The following is a 26,847-nucleotide window of genomic DNA, read 5'->3' as shown; positions in this document are numbered from 1 at the left end:
ATATGTTTAAGCTATATGTGTTGTGTAGTCATTTTTGAGGAAGGGTGTCAATAATTCTGGAGATTTTGTATTTATTATTGCCATGAAAGCACCCTGTCTCGAGTAGTGATAGCTGAATACGTGATATAGGTTTAAGGATGCCTGATAGACAGAAACGAGATGACACCCTATTTTATCTTAAAAGCAGTCAGGTAAATGATGCTAATCATAACAGGAATAAACAGCACTCAGATGAATACAGATCCCTTGATAAATGTGATCTGACTGATTTCCAGCTGAATTATTAAATTAAATCTGATAGTATTGCCTATCGAAATGTTATTAATGCATCAGGTGCTCAGATTGGTTGCTAAAAGTTATAGTATGCACAATCACCTGCGTACAATGAGGAAAATGAGTGCGGTATGCTGACGGAACAAGTCTGTCCATCAGTTTAAAACAATGACACAATGTAACCCGGTCATGTCTGAACGAAAGCAACGTAAGAAAAATGAAGTATAGTCACTGCCACATCGTGATTAGTGTGAGTGTGTAGAGCTGTCAAAGCTCAGAGAAATATCTGTCCATCTTGCTGATCTGTGATCAAATTTATTGCAGAGCAGAATACTCAAATCATCGTCTACTCTAATGATATCACTACAACGAGTTTTAGCTTCCTTGCAGCGTTAAAACTTTGTCCTATAAATGATCTTTTTTTGTATGAATCCTTCAAATGATTGCAGTGGCTTGTCTTATTAAACATCATCAGATTTTGTTCAGGCTATAACTAAAAAAGTCTTTTTCAAAACTGGGCTAAATCCTGTCCGTTAATACCGGTGATTTCTGTGTTGTAGATTACAGTTGATGTTTCTAAACCGATCCAACAGAAAGCAGGACCAAGCTCATATCTGGACATGTATTTATTTGTCGAGTGCTTCCTAGACGTGTGCGATATTGATTTTTAAGCAATTCTGTAGTAATTTGTAGTAAACCTAAAAAAAACAACACTCAACGTCTCAATATAATACTTTTCCAAACGTCTGCATAGCTCTGTTGATGCTGGTCCTGTTGAGCAGGAGAGCACTGGCCAAAAAACCCCCCAGCGTAGTTAATTACTTTCTAATTATCAACACCATTAACAGCATTTGTAAAGTGTTAGATGTTAAATATATATTTGGTTTAGCTTTTATTTCATGTTAATGAACTCAAAACATTCTCCATAGACCTTTTCAGACCTCGAGGGAGCCTGTGCGACTCGGGAGCATGTGAGATGAGGGTAGGGGCGGCGCTTCCAGAAGCTGTCGGTTAATATTCAAGAGTTCATAACACATGTGCAGATCATTCCAGATTAATATGTCTGTTGGCTCATCTCCCATTTTATTGGAGAGGAAAAGACTGCTTTTTTTGCTGTTTTTGAGGAGCTCCTGCGTAAAATGCGTAAAGGCTGGCACAAATTGTGAGCTAGTTTTCTTTAATAATGCAGTTACGAGTTTTTTAATGTTTCCTTTAACAATACCCGTAAGATGGCTGGACATATACTGGATATATTCTCAACCCAAGGTTAAGATTTCTATCTCATTGTCAATAGTTTTTTTTTTTTTTTTTTTTTTTTTTTTTTTTTTTTGCACCAACAGGATTGGTCACATGTATTTTAACCACATGTTTATTTTGAACATGAGATCCCATTGCTGCCACGTGTCACTTCGTGTCGTTACTGTAGTTCATAGGTTGGATTGAGTGGCACACAACATGGAAAGAGAAACCAGAAAACTAGAGAAAGAAACAGAATGGAGCTGTAACCATTCAGCCCTACAGTGGATAAGAGGTTCTTGATGCATGAGTTTAGAGTTCTTGTTTCTGGCCATGTCACAGCCTAAGTGTGATTCTGGAGAGCTTTAATATAGCACCTTTTGCTTGTTTAACTCTAACACACCTGTTTCAGCTCATCAGTTAATGACTAGGTTTAGTGGAGTGTGTTAGAGCAAGGAAATTACCGACCTGCGTGATACAGGACTGCAGGTGAGCACACTGTGTTCTTTATCCGCTGTGACTTGTTAAAGAAAGAAAATACACAGCATGTTTTCTGTTTTGTGTGTGCGTGAGTGTGTGTACTTGCCTCCTCCCTTATCTTTTTTTTTTCTTGGCTTATTTTTTCAGCTTTCCTGCCATGTCACTGAAGTAGAAATGGTGTGTATGCCCCCCTTAACGCGAGTCAGGAATAACCCAGCTCCGCCGAAGTGCCTGCCGGCCTCGGGTTCCAATTAGCTCCTGCAATTAGCCTGGCAGATGTAGCACAAGAGGACTGGGATAGATGATAAATTTAGCAGCACTGACAAAATATGGAGAATAAAACGCTGCTTCCACCTCCTCCCCTTAAGCTCGCCTTGAATTATAGCACATTTGATTCATAAGCTCGTGGAATTCATATTACACCTATGTCACATGAAACTGTTTTTTAGCCATGGTGATGCCAGCAAATGTTCTGGGAGAGATAATGATGCTCTTTGTTAAAGAGCGCGAGTGTGTTTGCACATCTTGTTCAGCAGGGAGCGGAGCGCGGCTGCCGCCCCCCTCACTGTTCTAACCGAAGCCCAGTGCGTTTCTATGAGCATATAACAGGAGAACTGCCATGGAGTCTGCTGGCTGTTATGTAAACCTCCCACCTTCTCGCTCTCTCTTCTTCTCTTCCTTCTTCTTCCTCCTATAAAGCTTGTTAAAACTGTAGCATTTTGCATGCAGCTTGTTTCTAGAGAGAAGGACTGAGAGAAAAGCATTAGTGGCAAACCTAAGAGGGAGGAAGAAGAGGGAGAAAAAGACCTTCAAGTCCTCGCCGCCCCCTGCGGACATGGAGGGGTCTTTCATCTGGCGGGGAGATTTATTGAAGTGCTACTTATCTCTGTTTTGACTGGCACACGCTTTCCTTCTCTTCACATTACTGCCTTTTATTTGATATCAGGCTGAGCTAATGATGAATATGTAATGACTCGAAGAATGTCAACACCTATTGAGTCCCATTAAAAAAAAATAAAATCCAGCATGTGGTATTCCCACAATAATCATTTTAGCTCATGTCAAAGAAATTCGTGTTGAACCTCTTTAAAAATACATGACCATCATGTACTTTGTGCTACTTCTCAATGCCTTTTATCCATTATTCTTGAGAACTGTCATTGGTCTCATTAATATTCAGGCTGATCCTGAGGTACGCTGTGGGATTTCTCGATTTCTAAATTTTCCCCCCTTGTTCTAGAGAACTGTCTGGGGTTTCATTAGTATTCATATTGCTCATTGTGACTTTAGGTGATGGTTTATTTTATACAGCACTCTAATAATATGTACATTTACATACAGCCTAATAGTTCTACTGGTAGCTGAATTAGAATAGAAAATGCTTGTGCATATACGTCAATCAGAAAAAAGTAAACCAGTTTACGCCAATCGGAAATGATGGAACTATCCTTATCGGGGGTGGACATACCAAAAATCAGTACTTCTACATGCCTGCATGTTCCTGCCTCAGAAAAGATAATCTGCAATCCATGCATGCTAATTACTCCGGTTAATAAAAATTGGTCTCCCGTCTGCCTTGACTGAAGCTCATGCTATAGTTGCAGCATTTAGGGTGCGTCACAACACCTTGAAGTGCATTAAGTTTAAACATAGCCTACTTTCCAAATGAAAATTCACAGCTTATTTTGTGAAATGCAGTAAGGAGTGGGGTTTCTCATTTTCTCGTTGTTAAACCCCATTATCTGCTGAGCAACTACAAAAATGAAAATGAAAATGAGACCCTGGATGGACAAATTAGTAGCCTGGACATGAAATCAGCCTGGGCACCCAGGCTACTGATTTGTCTATCCTTGCTCATAGAAGAAAAAGAAGTAAACTTTTGTATCGTTTGACTTTACTTATCGGAATGTGCACATACACATGCGTGTGTTTGAGTTACAGTGTGCACATGGTGCAAAAAAATGTACATCTGTCTAAACACAGTTTATATTAGTCATGTTAATCTGCTTAAAAGGTTGAATAGGCAGTGGGATGTACATTAAACGAACATTTTGATTGCAAAATAAAGTTGGCGCAGCATCAGACATTGAGTGAGGGGAAAAAATATACAGAGAAAAAAAGAAAGTGACTTCTTGGGCAGTTTTCCCAGGCAGCGGTTCTTAATGTTGGTAACATCTGAAGATGATTAATGGTAATATATCTGGGTTACTGATTGATAATTTACTGAATTAATTTCTGGATTTTCAACAAGATGAGCATCCTTGCTGCTGAACGTTAGGTAAATATCACATAAAGAGCAATTTTACCGTGGCCTTCACAATGTCTCTTTAATAATAGCATTTGGATAACGCTGTGCAGAGATGAAAATTATTTATAAACACAAGCAATTAAACATGATATGTTAAATATGTTAAATACTTAACATATTAAGACGCAGCTATTGTTATATTCATCTTTACAATCACACAATGCATTTATTCTCACCTCGGTTGTAAAGAGTGGTTATTTGAGTTACCATAGCCTTCCTATCAGCTCGAACAAGTCTGGCCATTCTCCTCAGTCCTCTCTCATCAACAAGGCACTTTTGCTCCAAGAACTGTTTCTAAGTGCATGTTTTTTTTTGTCTTTTTGTGCCATTCTGTTTAGACTCTAGAGCCTGTTGTGCATGAAAAACCCAGGAGATCAGTGGTTTCTGAAATACTCAGACCAGCCCACCTGGTTCTGATGTTTGATGGGAACATTAAGTGAAGTTCTTGACTTAACTGAAGTATCTGCATGATTTAATGCATTGCTCTGCGCCACATGATTGAGCAGGTATACAGATGTTCTACCTCACTATTCTTCCTGTAATGCTGCTCGTATCTTCTGTACTACTTTAATTTCCCCATTAGTAAAAACTTATCTTAATTTAAAAGGATTGTTGTTGTTATGGTAATGACCATCTCATAACAGATGATTCGGAATCTGCCAGAAATATATAGAAATAAGCATATCCACTCCTGATCTAACATTAGAAAGTATCCCAAAGTCCAAAAAATATTCAGTAGTATCTCCTTTACACTCAGATTTGATGTCAACATTAAGCAAGTTATAAGATGTGGTAAGAACGTCTGCGCAAGAAGGTCATTCAGGGGGAGTCTGAATCCAGCATCAGACAAGTGTTTTATCCAGGATCCTTTTCTCTACCATGTTCAAGCACTCTCCTCAGTGTGCTGATTTGCTGAGCCATTCCAGGCTTCTTCGTCTCCGTCAGGGCCAGACCCACTTACCGAGCTTTGCAGAAACTTCAAGGTGACCTTGCTCTCTGGTCCATTAAGGCAGAGAGGAATGAACCTGCTATCATGCCCACAGTAAGTAAGCTCTACCCCTTCATCACAGGCCACTGTGTTTGTGATTACGCCTCTGTTAATGAAACCTGCATTATAAAAAATTAAAATAAACTAGCAGCACCGAGTATTCTAGTATCTATAAATACCTGACCTAAATCAGCCAGCTCCATTCGGCTCAAATCTATCTTCTGCTCCCCATATCCAATATGGGTTTTGACCTGCTATTTTTCAACCCATCGACATGTACTAATGATGCAGCTAGCACTCAGGTTTACAATCTATTTCTGTTCTGTTGTGGCCCTCTGCATGCCTGCATTCACAAAATCAGCGTTGCACAAAAATCTCCGCTCGGGTTTGGCATTTTTTAACCACTCGATTGAAAAGCCATATTATAAGGGGTGGGAATCTCTAGGGACCTTGCGACTTGATTTGATTTCGATTCAGGGCATTCGTAATTTGATTCTATATACATCTTGATGCATCTCACTTCTTAGTTTTTATAGCCTACATTTAAGTTTTTTTTTTTTTCCAGTGTAACAACTTGCTCCTTTCAAAACATCATCATGAAAAATAATCTTTTTTTTTTTCTTTTAAGGCTGTGAGAACAAACATCGCTTGAATTTCAGTGACAGAAGTACACTGTGTAGTTCCTGATCTACTTTTAGTCTATTGAAACCTTTGTTTCCTAAAACTTTTGGCTAAATATCCGTCATGTCACTTGCAAATATACAAATATGTCATATGTGGCATACTTCTGAATCTGTCATGTCAGGAATTTTTTTACGGACTGTGCATGTATGCATCTGGAAAGATTGTGCTGTTTTTTTTTTTTTCTTTCGTGTTACTCTTGTTCCCCTGCTGAAACTAAACCGGAAACAAAGTATTGAGTGAGTTAAAGAACTCGCAGAACAATTAAATATAGACAGTGCATGTAATGGTCATGTGACCTAGTAATGATCAAGCACAACATGCGTGACTGAGACCTACAATAAGGGCTCAAATAAGGGATCAAAACAAGAGAGGCGCAACAAAAAAGCGTTTACCCTATCCTCGGGAGATCGCTAGTTCAAATCCCAAGGATACAACAACCTATCACTAACAGCTAACAGCCCAACACTAGCCAATCAGATGCGTTTGTGAGCTCATGTATGCGGAAGAGGGCAGATTGAGCTCCGAGTGTGTTGTGTTGCCCAGTGACGCAGCAGTTTGGAAAGATGTGGTTGGCTGGCTTCACGTGTCTCAGCACGTTAGCCTTCATCCTCCCCAGTTGGTAGCTGTTGTTTGATTGGAGATAGCTGGATGGTGGGTAGGAGTTGGCAGATGACCAAATCGGGGACAAATCTTTGTATTAAAATGAGGTGTTTGTTGTATGCATAGAATTTTGAACGTAGTACTTACTAGACTACTTACTAGAGTCCAGAGACCGCCTGTGTACTGTCGTTCATTCCAAAATCTCAATGAAGTTGCCTGATAAAAAATAACCCCAGTGGGTCCCACAGCTGACCTTCACCTCACACAGGGAAGATCAGGACTTCAGCCATGTCAGGGATGAGTGTGTTTGCAGCACTTGTTCCATTCGGATGGTAAAGAGAAGGAAGAAAGGAGGTACCGAAGAATACAGAGGAATTGATCTAGCTGTTGTGGTAGGTCTGACAAAGCCTGAGAATGGGGGCAAGAGGGAGGAACAGAGCAGTGCGCTGTATTCTCAGCTCTGGAAGTTGGTTAACCCTGCGGCCCTGGTACTGCTGCCGCTCTATTTGGAGAAAGGCCTGAAGGGAAAGGGGACGGAGCTGTGAGTGTTATGGCAGGTGCCTGCACAACTGAGCTTCACTTCAACAATTACATGAAGGGGTGTTTTTATGTTGGTCACTTTTAGAATGGCGCTAGAGATTTTTTTCTTTTAGCCTTTTCCACTTCGCAAGATATAGGCACTTTAACATAAATGTTAAGCGTAAAAACATCCGTCTTGTTATCTCTCAAACAACACCTTTCTCAAGGCGGAGGAAATTGGATCAAAGCCAGCTGTAGGTTTCTCTATCTTCCACCCCCGCAGTCAGGAACAGACATAACAAATAGCATGATGCCTATAGAAACAATGCGCAGTGGGGTTGAGGTGTAATAGAATGTGTAATGGGGAGGAATATGAGCAGATCCTGCTCATTCAAACATGTCTGTGCTCAAATCTCACCCTTTCCTTAGTGGATAATTTCACCTGGATACTGTAGACTTGTACCTAAGGTCTGCTGCTGTAATCATAAAGTCCATGATGCTCATACAGAACATCCTTTTAACACTCTTAGCATTGTTTGACTTTATTAGTATACAAATGTGAAAGAATAATGATTAATGGGTTTCCTTTTGAGTCTGGTTCCCTTCAAGGCTTCTTCCTCTTGTCTTCTCAGGGAGTTTTTTCATTGCCGCTGCCGCCTCTGACTTGCTCATTAGGGATCTAAATATAAATCTACTTTCGGATTTCTGGGAAGCTGCTTTGTGACAGTGTATATTGTTAAAAGCATTATATATTTAATTGAATTGAATTGAAGATGCTGAATAAGACCTGTAGCTGTATATCAGAGATTTAGTTACCTTTTTGCATTCTTTTATTACAGTCTTGCATTCCTCTTGCATCCCAGCCATATTTGCATTGTTGCCACAATTCTTTGGACACTGAGGATGTATCTGTTAAAGCTGTTCTAGTAAAAACTACAAAAAAAAATCTGAATTCTTGAATTTAGGACAGAGCCAGTATGCCTGTATGCACATGTACCTCCAACGGTATACTGATCAGCCATGAAATTTTCATGTGTGTTAATTCTAGTGCTGCTGTTACCATTACTGACAAGCAAATCCTTTCTCCCTTTGCTTTTCAGACCATCATGGAGCAGTTCAACCCCTGCTTGCGGAACTTTGTTGCCATGGGGAAGAACTATGAGAAAGCTCTCTCCAGTAAGTACGGCACCCATTTTCTCCCATTCTGTCCTCATTTAGCCGCTCCTTCTGGGCAGCCAGCCAGCGCCTCCTGCCTCTCACCTCCTGCTCGCGCTACTTCTTTTAAAGACCATCATGACAACAGCGCCATTCAATTTATCATCCTGCCACTCGCAATGACCACAGTCAGCCTTATCAGCTCTAGCCCAGCCATTGGTACCTTCAGTACCACAGTGTTGTTTAGAGAAAGACACAAACACATTCTCTGGAGGCCTTTCAGATTGAAAATGATGCATACAACATGTCTGAGAAAGTGATATTTAGTCAATGGATGCACGGTAATGGGGCCATGAGGACTTTTTGTTTCAGTTGAGCTTTTAAGATCCAGATAATCAGCCACTGGTGTCTACATTTCCATTCCGGCTAATTTACTTCTCCTAATCTCTGATATAATGACGAGCAGCTCTTGGAATACGGTACCTTTGAGAATGATGAATAGACCTGTATTGAAGTAAAGCTGTAGTTCTGTGATGTAATATTAAATTGGCGTTTTCTCTAGTGAGAAATAATCTCATATGCTATTGTGCAAGGTTTTTCTCTGGCATGAGAGAAATAGGGCAGGTGTTTTCAGCGCAGTCTTTGATAAACACCGCCTAAGGCTGGGCGATATGACGATAAATGCTGTTCTGAGATCATGGATATCACAGTATCTTTTATGTTGTGTTTGGGTTTTTTTTTTTTGTTTGTTTAACAAAATTATCTTACAAAATCTTACAAAAAAAACATTACAAACTGACCCGAAGCAGCTGATTTCATGTTAAAATTTTGTACTTCATCTTTAAAATCTTAAATTGATTAAAAAAACAGATTTCCCCCCCCCTTCTTTTATATAAATGTAAATACAATGTAATTTTTTTTATAAATAAAAAAGATCAATTTTTGAACAGTTTTTTTCCCCATGCAACATCACTGTGGTGCCTTGTAGAGTTCTGCCACAAATTTCATTTTTGAAACTGAGACAGTCAGTGAAATTCTGAATCATTACTTAGTCCTCATATTGCAAAGAAAAACAAGCCATGTTATCCCTAATTATCACAGATTATCATTTTAACATCACAAAATATGAAACTGTAAATCTACTATTCTGCAAATACCATTTCAGAATCAGAATCAGAAACAATTTATTGCCAGGTACAGTAAAGGACACTCTACAGTACTAGGAATTTGTCTTGATGTCAGGTGCAAACACAGAATCAAAGATATAAATTTCATAACCTGCAGTAGTCGAGTCCACGAAGGTTCAGAGGGAAGCGATTGCTGCAGGATTCTTCATATCAGAAAGACTTCCCTTTCAGGAAGATAAGTAAGAAATAAAACATGACAGTGTGTGCTGGAAGGTTGGTGGATGATTTTCCAATAACAGCATGTTCTGAAATATTGTATTCCTCTCATACCAAAGCATTGATTATGAATTTTCATTTTATTAAAGAATGACACATCATACTTTTTTATTTATATTTAATGTTGTATTATAACGACTGTAAACAGTTGCTCTCTCAATAGCTCTCTTTTTTTTTCTCTCTCTTGAAGTTAATAAGACATAAAGTGCAGCTTGAAAAAACCTACTGACTGTTCCAAAGCCGTGCCACCCGAGACCCCTCTCATAAGTGTGAAATAAACGTCTCCTTACAGAAAATTTCATCATAATGATTATTATCCTTTTTTCTTTGTTTAAATAACACTCTTTTTTTTCCATCCAGTTATTATTAGAATTGGAGTATGTGGAGCATTTTACTACAGAAATGATAAAATATGAGATGAGTACATTAATATTAACCTATATATAGATTAGCAAATGATTAGTTTGATTTTCCAAGCTATAAACAGTCACCTACAAGTCCCACACAGGAGGATAAATCCCTCCAAAGAGCTCTGGGAGCATTAGCGCTCCTCAGTGGATTGGTCCATGAAAGACGTACTGCAGGAGAATAAGTGGGTGCTCCATTCCTTATGGCCCCACTGCTGCACACTTTACTACATATGGCACCCAGCACCCAGATCTAGAGCAGAGTGTCACCAGAGGAGTGAGAAAACTCAAGGTCATGTCAGGTTACCATTTAAGAAGATGGTCTGGTTCATGTACTCTGGCTTTAAAAGAGCAATTTAAAGTAAGAGACCCATGGACCCTGAGCCTAATGTCAGGCCACTCTGAGGCTGAGGGATAAAGACTGAAAGAAGATTACTCCTGATCTTCCAAGTGTTCAGATGCGCTGTCAGCTAATCACTACTCAGTATGTGCGTTGTTGATTTTGGAGCCTTTAGCAGAAGGAGGCGGCCAAGAGGGGCTCCCCTTATGTGTTTGGGAAAGAAATGAGGGAAATTTGTAGAGATGATCCTGCGAATTGATGGGCTGTTATAGATTATGATTTAATTAATGCAGCATATGAACATGTGGCGCTCTCCAGCTGCTAGCACCGATTCAGAGAGCCTCTTCCAGAGGAGGACTTGCAGCTATCCGCAGGCAGTGGTCCCATCTGTCGAGAAGCATTTCAGCATAATTCTCTACCAGATGAGTTCTGAACAATTGCGCACACACCCACAGTGGCAGAAAGAGCGACGGTGCCTGCCCTACTTTTGATATAGACGGAGGCACAGCTGGCCAGTCTGATCAGTGACCCGCTGTAGTCGTCTAGCCTTCGTGGAACGTGAGCAGTGTGTCTCATAGTGAATTGATGCAATACATGCAAATTACAATTCTACTGACTTGAAAGTACAGGGAGGAGGATGAGGAGCTGGGCTGAGCAACTGAGCGAGGCAGGAAAAGGCTTTCTGTAGTGTGAACAATGTTGTGTATGAATCGCACACACATCAGTCAGCCAGTACGACTCTCAGCATAGCACTACACAACTGATTACTCTGTCTTTTTGTCTCTTTTTGTGCAGTAATGATGATCTATTGTTTCTCATCTCTCAGGTTGACAATTTGTTGATTAATGAGGCATGCAGTGTGTGTGTGTGTGTGTGTGTATGTATATGTGTGTGTATGGTATGTTTGTGTGTGTGTGTGTGTGTGTGTGTGGGGGGGGGGGGGGGTTTGTGCGTATGTGTGTGTGTGTGTGTGGTGTTTGATTCTGTGTTTGTGTGTGTTTTGTGTGTGTATGCTTGTGTGATAGTGTGGTGTTTGAGGCTGTGTTTGTGTGTGTTTTGTGTGTGTACGCTTGTGTGATAGTGTGGTGTTTGAGGCTGTGTTTGTGTGAGGTGTTTGTGTATTTGTGCTCCTGTGTATGCTTTTCTGATTGTGCATGTGTTGTGTGTGCTTCTGTTTTTGCTTTTGTTTGTGTGCGTCTGTGTGCGTCTGTGTGCGTCTGTGTGCGTCTGTGTGCGTGAGAGATCTGTGCAGTCATTAAATATCCTTCCTTTAAAAGCTGAGTGCTGAGTTGTATGCTTGTCTTGTGCACTGCCAAGGCTGAGCAGCAATTCCAGCAGGGTGATGAAGAGCAGTAATGTGTTTACATCAGCAGTACTTTCACACAACCAGCAGGAAGTGGAATAATGAAGTTGACTATTAGCGCGTATTATTTCTGACCTTGTTACACGCTCTGACCGTGACTGTGTTTCCTCTGCAGCTGTGACATTTGCAGCCAAGGGCTACTTCGACGCTCTGGTGAGGATGGGTGAGCTGGCCAGCGAGAGCCAGGGATCCAAAGACCTCGGTAAGTCTCTCTGTTTGTCTCTCCTGTCTCACTGGGCCATGAGCCTGAAAACACGCAATTAGACAAATCAAAACATGGTATGAAATGCTGCTTAGCTGTTTATGCTTGGGCAGAAATGTCAGGTCTGCTGAGAATGAACTTTGCTCTTTGAAAAACGCTTTCGTATGCTGATATTTGTGCATTCATCTGTGGGTGTGGGATGGAGGTGGAGGTGATGGGGTTGATGAAATGGCTGCAAATCTCCTGATGCTGTATTGTAATTCAGTCATATATCAATTAGTTTAAAAAGAGAAAATGGAGATTTGACACCATTTGAGACCAAAATTTGTTATTTTCCCCCACAGAAAGACCTTTCCAATACTTTAGTGTTGCTTTGGTTCTGTTTAGCTTGTATACTTTTGACCTCAGGAATGTTACTCATACCCTGTTTGCTTGTCAGGTCCACAACGATCATTTCGTATTCACAGCCTGATCCACTCTCCCACTGACTGAACATTTAGAGGTTTGAGTGAACTTTCTCATTTCCCGGCTGTCACTGAGTGTGGGCGAGATTCTGATTTGAGAGTTTGGACTCATCGTGGCTTCTTTCCATAAAAGAAAGCCACATCTGCACAATCAGGTCTCTGGAGGCACCTTGTCAGACTGGCAGCCGGTGATTTCAGGTTTAAAACGCCTCTCATGGGGCAATATTCCGACTCTATTCCAGTTTTTCATTTAAACTCTGAAAAGCCAATTAGCACTTGATTTTTCATTCTCGCTCTCTTGCACTTTTCTTTCCTTTTCCTTTTTGCTCCTTTTATTTTCTTCCTTGTGCATACAGCTCAGTCAGTGACTCATTACAGGTCCTGCAACACCCATCACGTTATACAATTCATGTTCGCGTTTGCACAGAGTCTTGCTCACTTTTCAGGTCACAGTGATGTTCAGTTTCTTGTCCCTGTGTAATTATTCTTTACCACTGCCTGGTTTCAGAGGTATGACTGAGCGACGATGCCCTGCTGAGCTTGTGACTAGCCTCTTTAAGCTGTGTGTACCAGCATGTTCCCAAAGTTCTCTTGTGGAATGACTCATTATTGTCTAATGAAGACATCCGCGTGTGTGGGCGTGTGGGTGTGTGTACACACAACATACAGTATTCAATGTGGGGTAGAAACCACTTATAAAGCACATCTGAAGCACTTAGATACATTTTAGATGTGTGTGCGTGTGTGTGTGTGGTCAGGATAATGACAGGACAATAGCAGTTGTGTTTTTCCACAAAGAGTGGTCCACACCCTGGAGTTAAAACTTTCCTGATCACCTCCCGGCCTGAAACCCTGACCTTACACAACACAAAATCACATGCGCACTGCCATATGGAGAGGTGGCTAGCAAAATACATTTTTATTACTGATTTAATGTGAACAAAATCTGGATATATGTATTTAACAGAAATGTGAGTAAATCTGTAAGCACACAAATGTACTTTCCCTTTGCTGCGTTATGTTCTTTCTGAAGTGAAGTGACTTTTTACATGATAGCAGTCAGATGTTACATTCAGGTTGACACTGACTGAGACAGATGATTTATTTTTTTTTTCATTAAAAAAAAAAAAAAACAATGATTCAGTGAAGAAGCGTCCTTGGTCACATACAGAAAGTATTTTCCCTCCAGGCTGCCAGTATAAAATATAAATGTAAAATGTTGCCTAGCTTGTTCCCTGGAAAATGTGGCAATTTCAGCTTACAAGGACATGTGATTCTTGAGAAAACATGTAGCATTAACTTGAGGTTGTATCTATGCTAATGCTACTCACTAACTTGTCACTTAGCTAGCAAGCAGATAGCGCTACACAATGTTAACATTCGTTCACAGACAAGAGCTGTACCTTCTGTTTTTATGTAATACACATGTAAATTTAAGGCCCATTCACAGAATTTAGCCTGTGATTAACATGAATAGTTGTGATTAATGATTTAACTGTCATTTGTATTATAGTATGTGGTATATTAATAAGCCTAATAATTGTGTAATTATTTTTACTTAAGCCATTTATAAAAAGGTTAGCCAAAATTCCACAAATTCCAAATGAGTACTAGGTTTAAGTAATTCATAATTAAGTACTAAAATTAAATATTTAATAAATGGAATTTATTTTTTCATGGACATTTTCTTACATCAAGGTTACAGAAAGGTATGGCTAAAAAGTTTAGGAAACTCTCATGAGGTGACTAAAAGCAGCCTTCAGATATGTAAATATAATACAGTTTTGATAGCCCTACTGCATGCGATGGCCAAGCTTCAGGTTTGTGGTATTAGCGTGCTGGGCGCCACTTCCCTCACTCCGTCCCTCAGTCCCATTGGTAGTTGCTACATCACTTCACTCTCAACTTTTGTTTTTCTCACATTGTACTCAGATATACACACATTCTCTCACACACACTCGCTGCATGGCTGCTGTCCTTCAGAAAGAGCGCCAGGTTAATGATTTGTTGTTAAATTGCGTGCTTTTGTCTCTCGTGTGGCCGCTCACTGTGCTGCTGTCTTACAGAGATGCATGTTTCTGTCAATCTTGGCAGTGTGCAGCCAGTCTTACGTGTGTGTTATGCACTCAGTGAGAAAGCCACAGGGGTTCAGTTGGAGCCCAACTGTAAATGCTTTCCACCTACACATGATGCTGTGCTTCTCTCTCTCTCTCTCTCTCTCTCTCTTTTGTTCACTTTCCTTCTCTTTCGATTATTTCCCGATGCCCCCCTCTTTCTTTCACACGCTGACAAGTGCACTCAGTCACGTAGATGCTTGTGCAAGCATTGTGCGTTCAGAAAACGTCCTTGGGTGTACACGGCTCTTCATTCTAAACCGAATCAGACGAGTTTTGTGTTTATGTATGTGTTTTGCTCTCTTGCTCTATTCCTCCCTAACTCCCACACACTCCCCCACACACTGTGCTGTTTAGGATAATGATCGCTCTGTCACTGTCCCACCCACTCAAACCCTCCAAGCTCCTTCTCGCTTTATCTCTCTCTCTCTCTCTCTCTCTCTCTCTATCTCTCTCTCTATCTCTGTCTTTCTGTCTCAGTTCACCTCTTACATCATTCTGGCACAGCCAGCAGTGTGGACAGTAATTGGACCACTGATAGGTAACATATCATAGCTCACCGTCCCCTCTCTCTGCCTGCTACTATACATCTAACAAGGTTGTACTATGTTCTGCTTGTCTATCCATCATCTTGTCTCTCGAAAGTCCGGGTCTTGTGTCCAGTTTGAATCATAGCCATTGCACTAGTTACATGGAATGGAGCTTTATGTTCTTATTTTGAATTATTACATTATTGTACCATGAAGGGCGTGTTTTGCATTTTTTTTTTAATTCTGGATATAACAAAAGACACAGGGATGAGGAGGGTGATGGGGGTCTAACTACCTTTATTAGACTCCACACTTGTCATCTGACATCCTTATTAGGTGAGTTAGTAGACACGCCCTGTATAAAACGAGCAGCACCAGCAGAAACCCATTAACAATACCAACTGAACTTTGAGCTAAAATGTATAATTAATGGCACTGATCCTTATTACCATAAATCAGCTACAAAGAATGGCAATAACAAAAGAAGCTTTACATTTACAGGAAAACATGGAATGGTTTCACGCATACTTTTTCAGGGTTCATGTCCACTAACGAAGCCTTATCCTGCATTCACCCTGTCTGTTATAGTTACACTGTACGACCAAAAGTATGTGGACACCTGACCATCACACCCATATGAGGCTCTTCCCCAAACTGTTGCCACAAAGTTAGCAGCACACAGTTATATAGTATGTCTTTGTATGCTGTAGCATTACAATTTCCCTTCCCTGCAATAAGAGACCCAAACCTGGTCCAGCATAACAATGTCCTTCTACACAATGTGAGCTCCGTAAAGACATGGTTTGCCATGGTTGAAGTGGAAGAAGTCAAGTCAGCTGCACAGAGCCCTGACCTCAACCACACTGAACACTTTCGTGATGAACTGGAATGCAGACTTTGCTCCAGGCCTTCTCGCCTGACCTCTCTAATGCTCTTAGTGCATTAATTCCCCACAGCCACACTCCAAAATCTAGTGGAAAGCCTTCCCAGAAGAATGGAGGTTATTATAACAGCAACAAGGGGATTAAATCTCGAATGGGATGTTCAACAACCACATATGAGTGTGATAGTCAGGTGTCCACAGACTTTTGGCAATATAGTGTATGTGGGCATGTAGCAACCACTACTGTTGGGCATGCGTTGTCCAGAAATGGTAGTAACCAAAATTTAGGTGACAAAATGTAGTTACATACACTCAGCAGAGGCATCAGTGATCTCCGCTGCTTCCTTCCCATCTCTATATTTTGTCACATCTCTACATATAATGAGACATTGTATATAACAGGATAAGAAACCATAGTTATAGTTTTTTTCTTCTATTTTTTGGTTATTAACCCATAAATGGGAACTAACTGCAGATAGGAACTAAAAGTTGTGCCCACATGTGCCCTATCCAAGGAATTACTTGAGCCATTTTTTTTTTGATATATCACTTTACTACATTACATTACTACATTTACTACATTATTACTAACTACTACTACAGTTAACTAATTTGAGAAAATTTCAACTCCTGTGTCACTTGCTGCAATGTCACTTCATCACTTGCCGCTGTTACTGGATGCAGGGTTAGGGTAGAGCATGTAGTATTACACGTATCTAAAATCGCTTCCCCAGTTATTGTTCACTCGTTACTATACATGTAGCTTGCGCTAAATAAAACACTTTATAGGGAAGCAGTAACATATAGCAGATCCAATTTCCAGTTACAGTGCTCTGGAAAAATGTCAGTATAACCAGTTATTATATAGGCAATTGGCACGTTGAAATCATTGACCATTTAAAACTCAGAATAGAGCGAAATTTCCATATTTTTGAGCAGATACTCAAATATGATTTCAGCTTATGTGTTCTAAAATCATGTATTAGAACCTGTAGGTACCCATGAGGCAAGTTACAATGTGCATAATGAGCCACTGGTTTATTTCTTGCATGTATATACATAAAAATAAATGTTAAATGTACCCTTTATAGGAACCAAAGCTATGTTCAAAACTGTGCCTTATTCACTATATAGTGCACTTTTTCCCATTTTGTAGTGCTGTCCAAAAACCTGGAGAATATCCAGTGCAGTGTTTTAATCCCCTAATGCCCCGTAGTAGGTAGTGTACAAATACTCTACACTATTGGTCTCAAAATACCCAAAATGCACTGCGTTGTTTGGTTCAATTCATGCACACCCCCATCTGTCTCTGAGAAATATGGCCAGTTACTATGGCAACATCCTTTCATACTTCCCCTTATAATTTTTTACAAATAAATTGTTTCGTAAAGTCATTTCTTTACAAAAGTCACACATAATCAGAAATGTTCTGTCTGTAGTCCTCTCGGATCCTTTAATGTGCTTAGGTTTGATCTTATGTTGATTAATTTTGAATGAATGCTGTATGCAGTGTTCTTGATGTTCCACTGTAGAGAGCAGTGAGTAGGAGACCATTTCGGACACAGCACATTTTTATGGTGTGAATATCTACATAATGTTATGCAGATTATGGGAAATGGTAAATTAATTAGCTATATACTTAAGATAATGTTTATCTGATTTGCCTGCTGACAATGCAATGTCGGATTAGTGTTTCGATACCTCATGCAACTGTAGTTGAGTTACATCATGGTGTTTGCTAAAATCAAGAGAAACTGTAGATCTCCTCATTTAACAAATGATCTTGGGGGTGTCCAGATCTGAGGAATCATTTTGCCTTCATTAGATGAAAGTAAACACATCCTGCTACAATTTCTTCCTGTTATGCTTAAAAATGCTAGTTTGGCACTCATACCTTTCTGGAGCGTAGCATCTCTCCTGTTCACGCACGGCAAGAAATAATTATATGTGTACAAAGGGTTAATATTTTTGGTAATTTCGCATACAGTATACTGTGGTATGCACTCGTGTTCCAAAAATGGAAAAGCCTTCCCTGGGGGAATACAGGATCAATTCTGGAGAATGAATTGGGACAACAAAACTCAAATATAGGACTGCTATAGGAAATATGGGAAGACTCATCACCCTATTCATTCCTCCAGTCAATCTTTCAGTTTCTCCATAACCAATGATAAATTCTGGCTTTCTGCTCTCATGAATCCTCTGAAAGCGAAGAGGAACCCACATGCGGTTACCATGAGAACAAAGCTGCTCAAAATGAGGCTCTGTCTCGCGCTCATTAAAGTCAGATTTGCCACTTGTTTTTGATGTCAGCCGTCTGTTTGATACGGCACATAAAGCAATTTTGCTCCCTGTCCACTTCTATTAAACATCTTTAAATCCGCTCTAGGGGAAGTGGGATGTCCTGTTTTTTTTTTGAGACCGTATCACCAATGTTGCGCCCTGGGGAACAGACAACACTGGCTGCTAATGAAAATTTTCACCCTTGAAAACACAACATGGCATATGAACTCCTGCTCATAGTAAATGAGTAGCAAACTGTAAAGAATAAAACATGACGGTGTGTGCTGTTAGAGGAAAATAATCAACTACAATGTAGTGTGATATGGAGCGTCCTGAAGACAAAATGGGTTATTTTCCAATAACTCCACATCCTGAAGCGTTTTATTGTTCTTATACCACAGCATCCTGAAGATGCTGTACTAGTGGAAGACTTACTATTACGAAGCACTGACACTGGAGACTCCTTCCATGAATATTAAATAAACATATCCTACCAGAAAGATTTGTCATATCAACGATAAGACATTTTTCTTTGTTATTTTCTAATGTTTTTATCTGTTTATTATTAGTCTTAGGTTATGTAGATGTCGCTGTGTATGTGCTGTTACTATAGAAACAGTAACATACCAGAACGTGTGCGTTAATATAAACTTGTGAGCTCAATTACAGCCGACACTACTATTATATTTTTTATATATATATATATATATATATATATATATATATATATATATATATATATATATATATATATATATATTATACTGTTGTAAAATATTAATCAACCTCCTGACCAATCAGATTGCTGAGCTGTGGTATAAGCATTTCTTTTTATAATAGGTTTATGTTAATGTCCTTTATATAAAACATGTCCCCTACTGGTCTGCATCATGAGTCTAACTAATAACATGGTGGTGCATAGGGAGTTATGGCAGCAGCACCAGCGTTTTGGAGCACACTTGTGCTTAAGTGTGTAACGTGCGTCTCTCATAATTACACTGTAAGAGAAAGGGGAATGAGGCAATGAGTCAAGGTACATAATTGCTTTTTGAGACTAATGGATTATGGTAGGCCAGGAGTGGGAGATCAGTGCTCACTAATGGAGGTTAGTTAGCAGGGAAATGGTGTTTACTTGTTTGAGGGGAAAAAGAGTGAGAGAGTGCTGACTGCTGCCATCTTCCACTGTCAGGTCTTGTCTCGCCTGTATTAGTGTCCTTCCTTCAGTCTCACATACAGTTGAAAGTGTTGGCCCGGTTGGAACGAGAGCAGTGGGGCTCTTTTATTAGCCCTGCACCATGGTCCCAGGAGCTCCTACTTTCCGCTCTATTTCTGAGCGGCGTGCTGCATGCTGGGAAAGCATGCGAAACCCATATAGTCCCTCACCCCGGTTTTTGATTCGCTTCCTTGACACAAGAAGTTGAATCAGTCTTGACACACATGCTTTGCAAATACATATAAAAACAAACACATACATACACACACACACACACACACACACACACACACACACATATATATATATATATATATATATATATATATATATATATATATATATATATATATATATATAATGTGTGTGTGTATATAAAAAATAAACCACGTGATTTGTCCTGACACGAACTCCTGCTGAGTGCAGTGTGCTATAAACCACTCCTCTCTTTAAAATTAGAGCCTTTCTCCTTTTCATCCTGTAGTGCTTTATTACAAAGATGCCTTTTCTTCATAATTACTGCTATTTATCTCCCTCTCTCTCTTGCACCCTCGTTCTCTCTTTGTCTTTTTGGCTCCGTCTCTTTCACACTCTCTCTCATTCTGTCTCTTGCAACTCTCACTTACTGGTCTCTTTCTGTGTAACTTTTTCAGAGTTACTCATTTTTAAACAATAGAAAAAAGAATGCAGGGAAATAATTTGTCTTTCGAGACCTATTTGGACTGGTTTAGTTTTACATGAGGAGGTGGGGTAATGTAATTAATACTGTTGCATCTCTGATTTTAGTCCTGCCTGAATCCATCCTGTCAGTATTATTTCTTCAGACTTTGCATTCCTGCATTCTCGTCTTTTATCTACTAAAAAGGATCTGTAGAAACCACCTTAATAATGTACAATGAGGTGAAATAATTATTCAGTCACCTATTTTTGTTATTTAATATACTTCCAGTGCATATATCCATTTCAAAATTTACACACTTAATGTCACTAATGATAAGGAAGGTGAGAGAGAAGCCAGCTGTCACTTGACACGAGTTGGAGGACGCCCTGAATGCAGCAGGAACAATAGTTACACAGAGAACAAAAAGCAACAAAAAACTCCTCTGATAAAAAAAGACACACAGAGGGTGCATCTAAAAGCATTTAGACAAATCGGAGCTCTTTTGGAACAATATACTCTGGTCAGACGAAACAAAATAGAGCTCTTTGGTAATAAGTCGCCTTGTCATGTTAGGAGAAAAAAGGGTTATGATCCTAAGAATAGCATACCTACAGAGATGTATTGAGGTGGGAGCATCATGACACGGGGCTGCTTCTCTGCAAAAGGTAATGGGGCACTACATGTCACTGAAGGAAACATAAATGGAGTGATGTACCGAGACATATTAGAGAAGAATTTAATCTCAAGAAACTGAATTTGCAAAGAAAGACATGGACATTTCAACAAGACATCAACCCCAATCATACAGTCAAAAAACCCATGAAGGCCTTGCATGGCCTAGCTAATCTACTGACTTGAATCCCATTGACAATTTATGGAGGATTTTGAGATTGAGTTCCTCAGAGAGACCCCTGTAACACTGGGGAATTGAAGATGATTCACCAGGAGAAAGGGGCCAAAGTTAAACCCCAGTGCTGCAGAAAAGAAAATTACTTCTTACTGTAAACATCTTGAAGCTGTAATTGCCAACAGCTTTGCAACAAAGTACTAATATTAGTAATTTTTGGTGTCTGAATACTTTTTCTCTTTTAATTTCTTTTTAAATACATCTTTATGAATAAATACTTTTTGTTCATATTTATAAGTACAAAGTCAAAAGGAATTGTGTGTGTAAATGTGCAGTGGATATATGCACTGGAAATATATTCAGTAACAAAAAACAAAAGTGCCTGATGAGTTAATTCCCCTCACTGTGTCTCCTGTGCGAGTAGACACGTTAAAGATACTGTCATATCCAGGAAGCTCTCTCTTCCATTGTGTCTCAACCAAACCAAAAACGATTATTGTTTGAGTTTAAAATGCAGAATATTAATATATAGACAAGGTTTAAAAGGTTGCATGCATGGGCATGTAACCTACTAATAATCAAGGGCAACTTGCTGGGCCTACAAGAAGCGCTTATAAGAAAGTTCAAAACAATTAGTTTGGATTAAAGATGCGATGTGTAGGTAGTATGCATGGAACTTCAGTGTGATGGCGATGTCTGCATTGTGAAAACACTCTTTTCTCTGTAATTTGTATGATTGCTGTGTAAATTGGTCATCATTATTATTATAGAGGTCCTCCAGCAACATTACTTAACCATCATACTTCCAGAAAACATATGTCCTTTTATCTTGCACCGCCAGCTGACACGTGATATTTTTGCCATTCTCTCTTATACCTACTTCTCTTCATAACTCTGTGTCCTTATGTTTCATATATGTTGGTGTGGGTGTGTATATGCGTATGTAGGAGATGAATTTGTTGCAGGCGTTTCTCCGTAGACTGCTCTCGTTCCCTCTTATTGGTATTCCATGTTGGTGTAAAACTCTCTTCCTCATTAGAGTCACACCGCTGGCATTTGGCACCTCGCACATCTCTCAATAGAAGAGTTGTATGCGCTCTACTTCTTCCCTCTCTCCTTCCCTCTGTCATGGTACACAGGCTGTGCTGTGAGGATCTGTCATTCTCACCTTCACTCTTAAAACCGTGCCTGCTGTATTTTGAATGTAGGCATTCCTGTCGGCTCTTAATTGCTACAATCCCACATAATGTGTCTGAAAGAGACTCTTTGATCTTCCTTTCTCTTTCCCGCTTTAGTTCTGTCATTTCGTCAGCATTTCTTGCTCTATTTTTGTCTCCCTTTCTGTTGCTTGGGGTAATGCCACTTCAGAGGAGTCTTACTAGGCCAGTAGGTCATGGTGATTGACCTGCTCAAACCCACTCTCATTAGATACATTTATAGAGTTTCCAGAAGCTTCTGATGACCTGAATGACTTGTCATTCCAACATTTCAGTGTGTGACATAAGCAGTAACACGGTAAACATGGAGGAAGTTGAGCTTTTTTGTTACCTTTGTTATACAAATATAACACTATCATTAATATTTGTCTTTGTAGAAGTAAAACCAGACAGGGTCGTGCCTCATGGAAAATAGTCCATGAGGAGGTGATGTGATTCATTAGCACCCTGAAAAGCTCGTAAAGAAGTCTTTTGTTCCTCCTGCACTCCTGTGATTAGCCAACAATTGCAATTTTAATTTATTAATGAACGACATATTGCTTGTTAACCATTTATAGTTACATTTAATGTTGTGGAACATACAAGTGACAAGTTAGTTCCAGTTATCACTTATATTATGACAGCTATAAACAGTTGTTTCATCACTGGCCTCTCTTTTTCACTTTATTGTAGTTAATAAGACAAAAACCAAAATTTGTCATGTTACAGAGATATTGGAGAACACAAGTACTCTGTCCTGAAACTTACTGGCTGTTACAAAGTGTTGGGACTGGAGACTCCTTCCATAAATTTCCATAAACATGTACTTACAGAAGTCAAGTCAGGTGGTTTTACTGTCATTTCAACCCTCTACACACAGTGAAACAAAACAATGTTCGTCCAGGACCATGATGCTACATAAAACAACACAGAAATACTTGGGACTATACAGAATTAAATAAGACTACACAGACCTACACGGGACTACACAAATAAGTGCTACATAAGTGCATGTGTGTAAAAAGCACAAGACAGTACAACAGTTAATAAAACAGGACATAGGCACGGTAAAGGACAGTGCATCGCCAACCAGTATACAGTTCTAGTGTGGAATAAAGTACAAAGAGATATTATAATATAATAATAAATTCTGTGAATGGAAACCTTATTAAACCTTTTTCTTGGTTAAATATCACCTTTAAAAAAATAAAAAAAAAAAAAAGGAATCTGTTTATATTGGTCTTTGTGGAGCATCCATCATACAATTCCCTGTGAATTAGTTGTTACTATAGAAACGATAACACATTACATTGAGCACATTAAAAAACAAACACTCAAAAAAAAAAACCAACTACTGGCAGAGCTGCTGTTCTAGAAAATGAATCCACACTGAGATTTCAGAAGCCAGCAGCAATGTGGTATAAAGCTTTTTAATCCAGCTGTGTGCACACATCATGCAGAATGGCAGACTTTCAGCGTTTTTGCTGCTTGTTGCTACTTTTTTGACTCAGTGTTGATATAAAAATAAGTGTTCCGGAAATGTTTCCCTGACCAGACTACATCAGCTCTAATGCAAGCTGTAGTTAGTGATTTGTTCCAGAAAGGCAGCTTGGTCATTCTGTACGCTTTGCACTTGAATGCACCACTGAATGATGTTCAGTACAGCAAGCTCCACCTCAGTAGTTGCTGGGGTGTGGAATAGTACCTACTCTGAAGCAGGAGATAAACAGCTTCCTGGAGCTGTGACCTGTATGTAACGGTGTCCAATTGATGCGGTCATCAGATCCACCAGGTGTGAAACAGGGGCAAACGTTTCTACCACAGAAACCTCTTCTCAGAGGAACAGGCATATTTTAACCAGAGGAATTTTGACTTTGAACCAGCACATCTTCACTCTCTTTGCTGACAACCACTTGGTCAAAGACACATGGCTGTGTGACCTTTGAAGTGTGATCTCGGTCCTTTGAAAGGAAGGCAGTCCTTTGAAGTGGTGGGAGACATCGGGGCGCATTAGGCATTATACTTCTGCGTTAACGTGTATTGGCTGGAGAGGGGGTTTATGGGTAAGAGCTGCATGCAGAGGCACTTTGTACATTCTTATGTGCGGTCCTTCATGAGCTAAATGCTCATTTCTTCTATCTGTGGTGCTGTGCATACACTAGCCTTCAGGCTGACGGAGAGGGATGTCTGGTTGCGTAACCGGAAAAATTTTGACCTTTTCTTCTGTGGGTTTTATCAAGGGTTTCAGAATGATATTGTTCCAAGTACATCTTTGTATATAAAACTTTAAACAAAAAAATGTAAACAATAAAATTTTCCCTCATAACATCCAGTATTTTCTTTTCTACGGGCTAGAGACGTGCTCGTGCTCCTCAACTGCTTTTTGAAAATGTAGTCCGTAAAAAAATCTTTGGTCATGCTGGTGACTCTGTTAGTTTCTCACACTGGTGTCTTTAATAAAATTTCTCCTCTGTGATAAAACTCCTGCATTGAACAGCATGAGTGAGTAGATCATGTTTTTTTTTCTTCTGCGTTTCATGTTTGTCAGTTTAATTCTGTAGTATCATCTGCTTTTTTTTCCCTAATGGACCTAATTTTTCCCAGTAAAGTATGTGTAGGTGATAACAGCTCAATAAAAAATCTGAAAGCATCTATTTGGTGTTTGCTGGAATTGTAGATCTAAACACTAGTAAAAGTGAAGTCCTTCGATACAGGAGCCACTTGATACTGCTTTTGGTGAGGAGTGACTTGGGTTATAATTGATTATGCAAGGTTACTCTTTCCCCCTGCAATTCGCAAAACAATTCTATGCCCCTGTCGTCTTCTATTTATTATTCCTACATTGAAACATGGAACTTTTTTTTGTTTATGTTGCTATTATTCGCTGTAATTATATATTCCCTGTAAATAAGTACTGGTGTGCTGGTATGCTAAACTAAATACTGGTGTGCTTCATGTGACACTCCTCCCTAGTGTACACACTCACATTGCGTGCAAGTGTGAAGACTTCACTCTGTAAGAGTGTCCACACGCAATCCTGACATGTTCACAGATACACGCTCTCAGAAGTATCAATCAGACGTTCTGTGTCAACTGCATCAAATCTGGAAAGGTGGACGCTGGAGATGCATTCAGGACACACGGAAATTCCAGGTTTCAACAGCTATCTGTCTCAGCTCACTCAAGATGGGTGTTAATACCAGGTGTAAAACCTTTTATTTTCTGTACCATGATGCACCACAAATGCACACAAACACACTCAGTCCAGTGAAGCCTATTACTCTGTTGGTGCCTCTAGATACCACTTCTGTCTAATCACTAGGATTCACAGGGAGTACTGCTGAGGTGTGCGTGTGTGCGTGCATGCACACGTGTGTGTGTGTGTGTGTGTGTGTGTGTGTGGCCTGGAAGTAGTAAACACAAAGAGGTGTTGGTATCTACACTGATTATGGCTACTGTACCCGAGATCAGATTACCTGCTGTCTTTGTGGTTATCGCTCTGAAGCCTCTTATCCCACAGTAACACACACAGACACGCCCTCAATTCTTTTATCAGCGGCTACACAGATGTGTTTTTCCCAAGAGAGCTCGGGAGTTGACATTGTGTCGTTTTCTCTGTAGTGGCTCCTCACTGCTTTTCCTGCTCAGCGCACATCCGTCAACAATGTGTTCATCTCAGTACTGCATTCGCAAGCACTTATAAAATCCGCACAAACACTTTGAGTTTTTTTTTTTCTCTGTCAGCTGAAGCATTCTGGGATATATAGTCTTTATAACAAACGTGGCGAGTGATGTAATCCTCTCATGTTTGTACAAGAGGAACAGTGACAGCAGACAGCTGTTGAGAGAAAACCCGACCGCCTACAGAAGCACAAACCCTTCCTCTCTCCTCTCGCCTCTTCTGGCCCCGAGCCTCCGCGTTTCCTCTGTTTCCACGACACCCTGCAGTAATCTGTACTTGACCTTCATCCATGATTCACCCTCCACCTCCTCTTCCTCCTTTCAGACTGGTCTGGCCTGTTGAGTTGGCTCGCGGCTACAGTATCTCATCACCGCTTGGGTTTCCGCTTTCTCGCCCCTACAGCCTGCATGGTGTGTAATGAGTTGGGTGTTTCTGTGTTATACAAAGAATTTAAACAGACAGTGGTGGCATGGGATCTTTCCATACACATACACAGGTAGAGGCATGCATGACTACTTCGGCTGATTCATCCGGGTAAATCTGCTCACTGACTGACAGGCTGAGAAGCTGCTTTTGTTAATGTGACAAGACGTTTTAAAGAAAATAGGTTTGATGAGTCCAGAGCTGGATACACCCAAGCACTCTGACCCATCAGCTTCAAATGCAAGAATAAAGATCTCTAACTAGAACTTGACATTCTAAGTCTCTGGTTATTCCTATTAAACAGTTTAGTAAAGGACAGTGTTTCCTGTGGACTTTCCCTAAAACCACAGTGCACAATAGCTCCTCTGTGGCTCACTTTTGTAAACTGAAAGTTTGGCCTTGTCTCTGTGTGCATACTTTATCAAGATGCACTTTATTCTAGTTCCACTTTAAAGCAAAAGCAAAGCAATAATTAGATTTCTGCAGAAGAACTGCAGTGTGGGTTTTTTTTTTGTTTGTTTGTTTTAGAAGAGCCTGCGGCTGTTTGCGACAGGCTGCGACATGCCATTCTTTAATCGATTCAGCTGTCTCAG

General features: G+C 40.0%; 1 protein-coding gene across 8 annotated transcripts in view; it reads left to right on the top strand.

The window, feature by feature from the left end:
* The window catches only part of baiap2a (BAR/IMD domain containing adaptor protein 2a), a 72,575-nt gene that overhangs the window by 17,819 nt on the left and 27,909 nt on the right, over positions 1-26,847 (top strand). For 5 of the 8 annotated variants that reach the window (XM_026916572.3, XM_053239123.1, XM_026916570.3 and 2 more), the window contains exons 2-3: positions 8,189-8,264; positions 11,872-11,958. In XM_026916572.3, coding sequence (XP_026772373.1) covers positions 8,189-8,264; positions 11,872-11,958 — 163 coding nt within the window. Of the gene's footprint in view, positions 1-7,828; positions 8,265-11,871; positions 11,959-26,847 lie in introns of those variants that run through there. The other 3 variants (XM_053239124.1, XM_053239122.1, XM_053239121.1) reach the window with 1 other exon arrangement.

The sequence above is a fragment of the Pangasianodon hypophthalmus genome, chromosome 13, assembly GCF_027358585.1.
Source record: "Pangasianodon hypophthalmus isolate fPanHyp1 chromosome 13, fPanHyp1.pri, whole genome shotgun sequence".
Classification (NCBI taxonomy): domain Eukaryota; kingdom Metazoa; phylum Chordata; class Actinopteri; order Siluriformes; family Pangasiidae; genus Pangasianodon; species Pangasianodon hypophthalmus.
The sequence above is the reverse complement of the archived record's forward strand: the minus strand, read 5'-3'. Positions and strand labels throughout refer to the sequence as shown.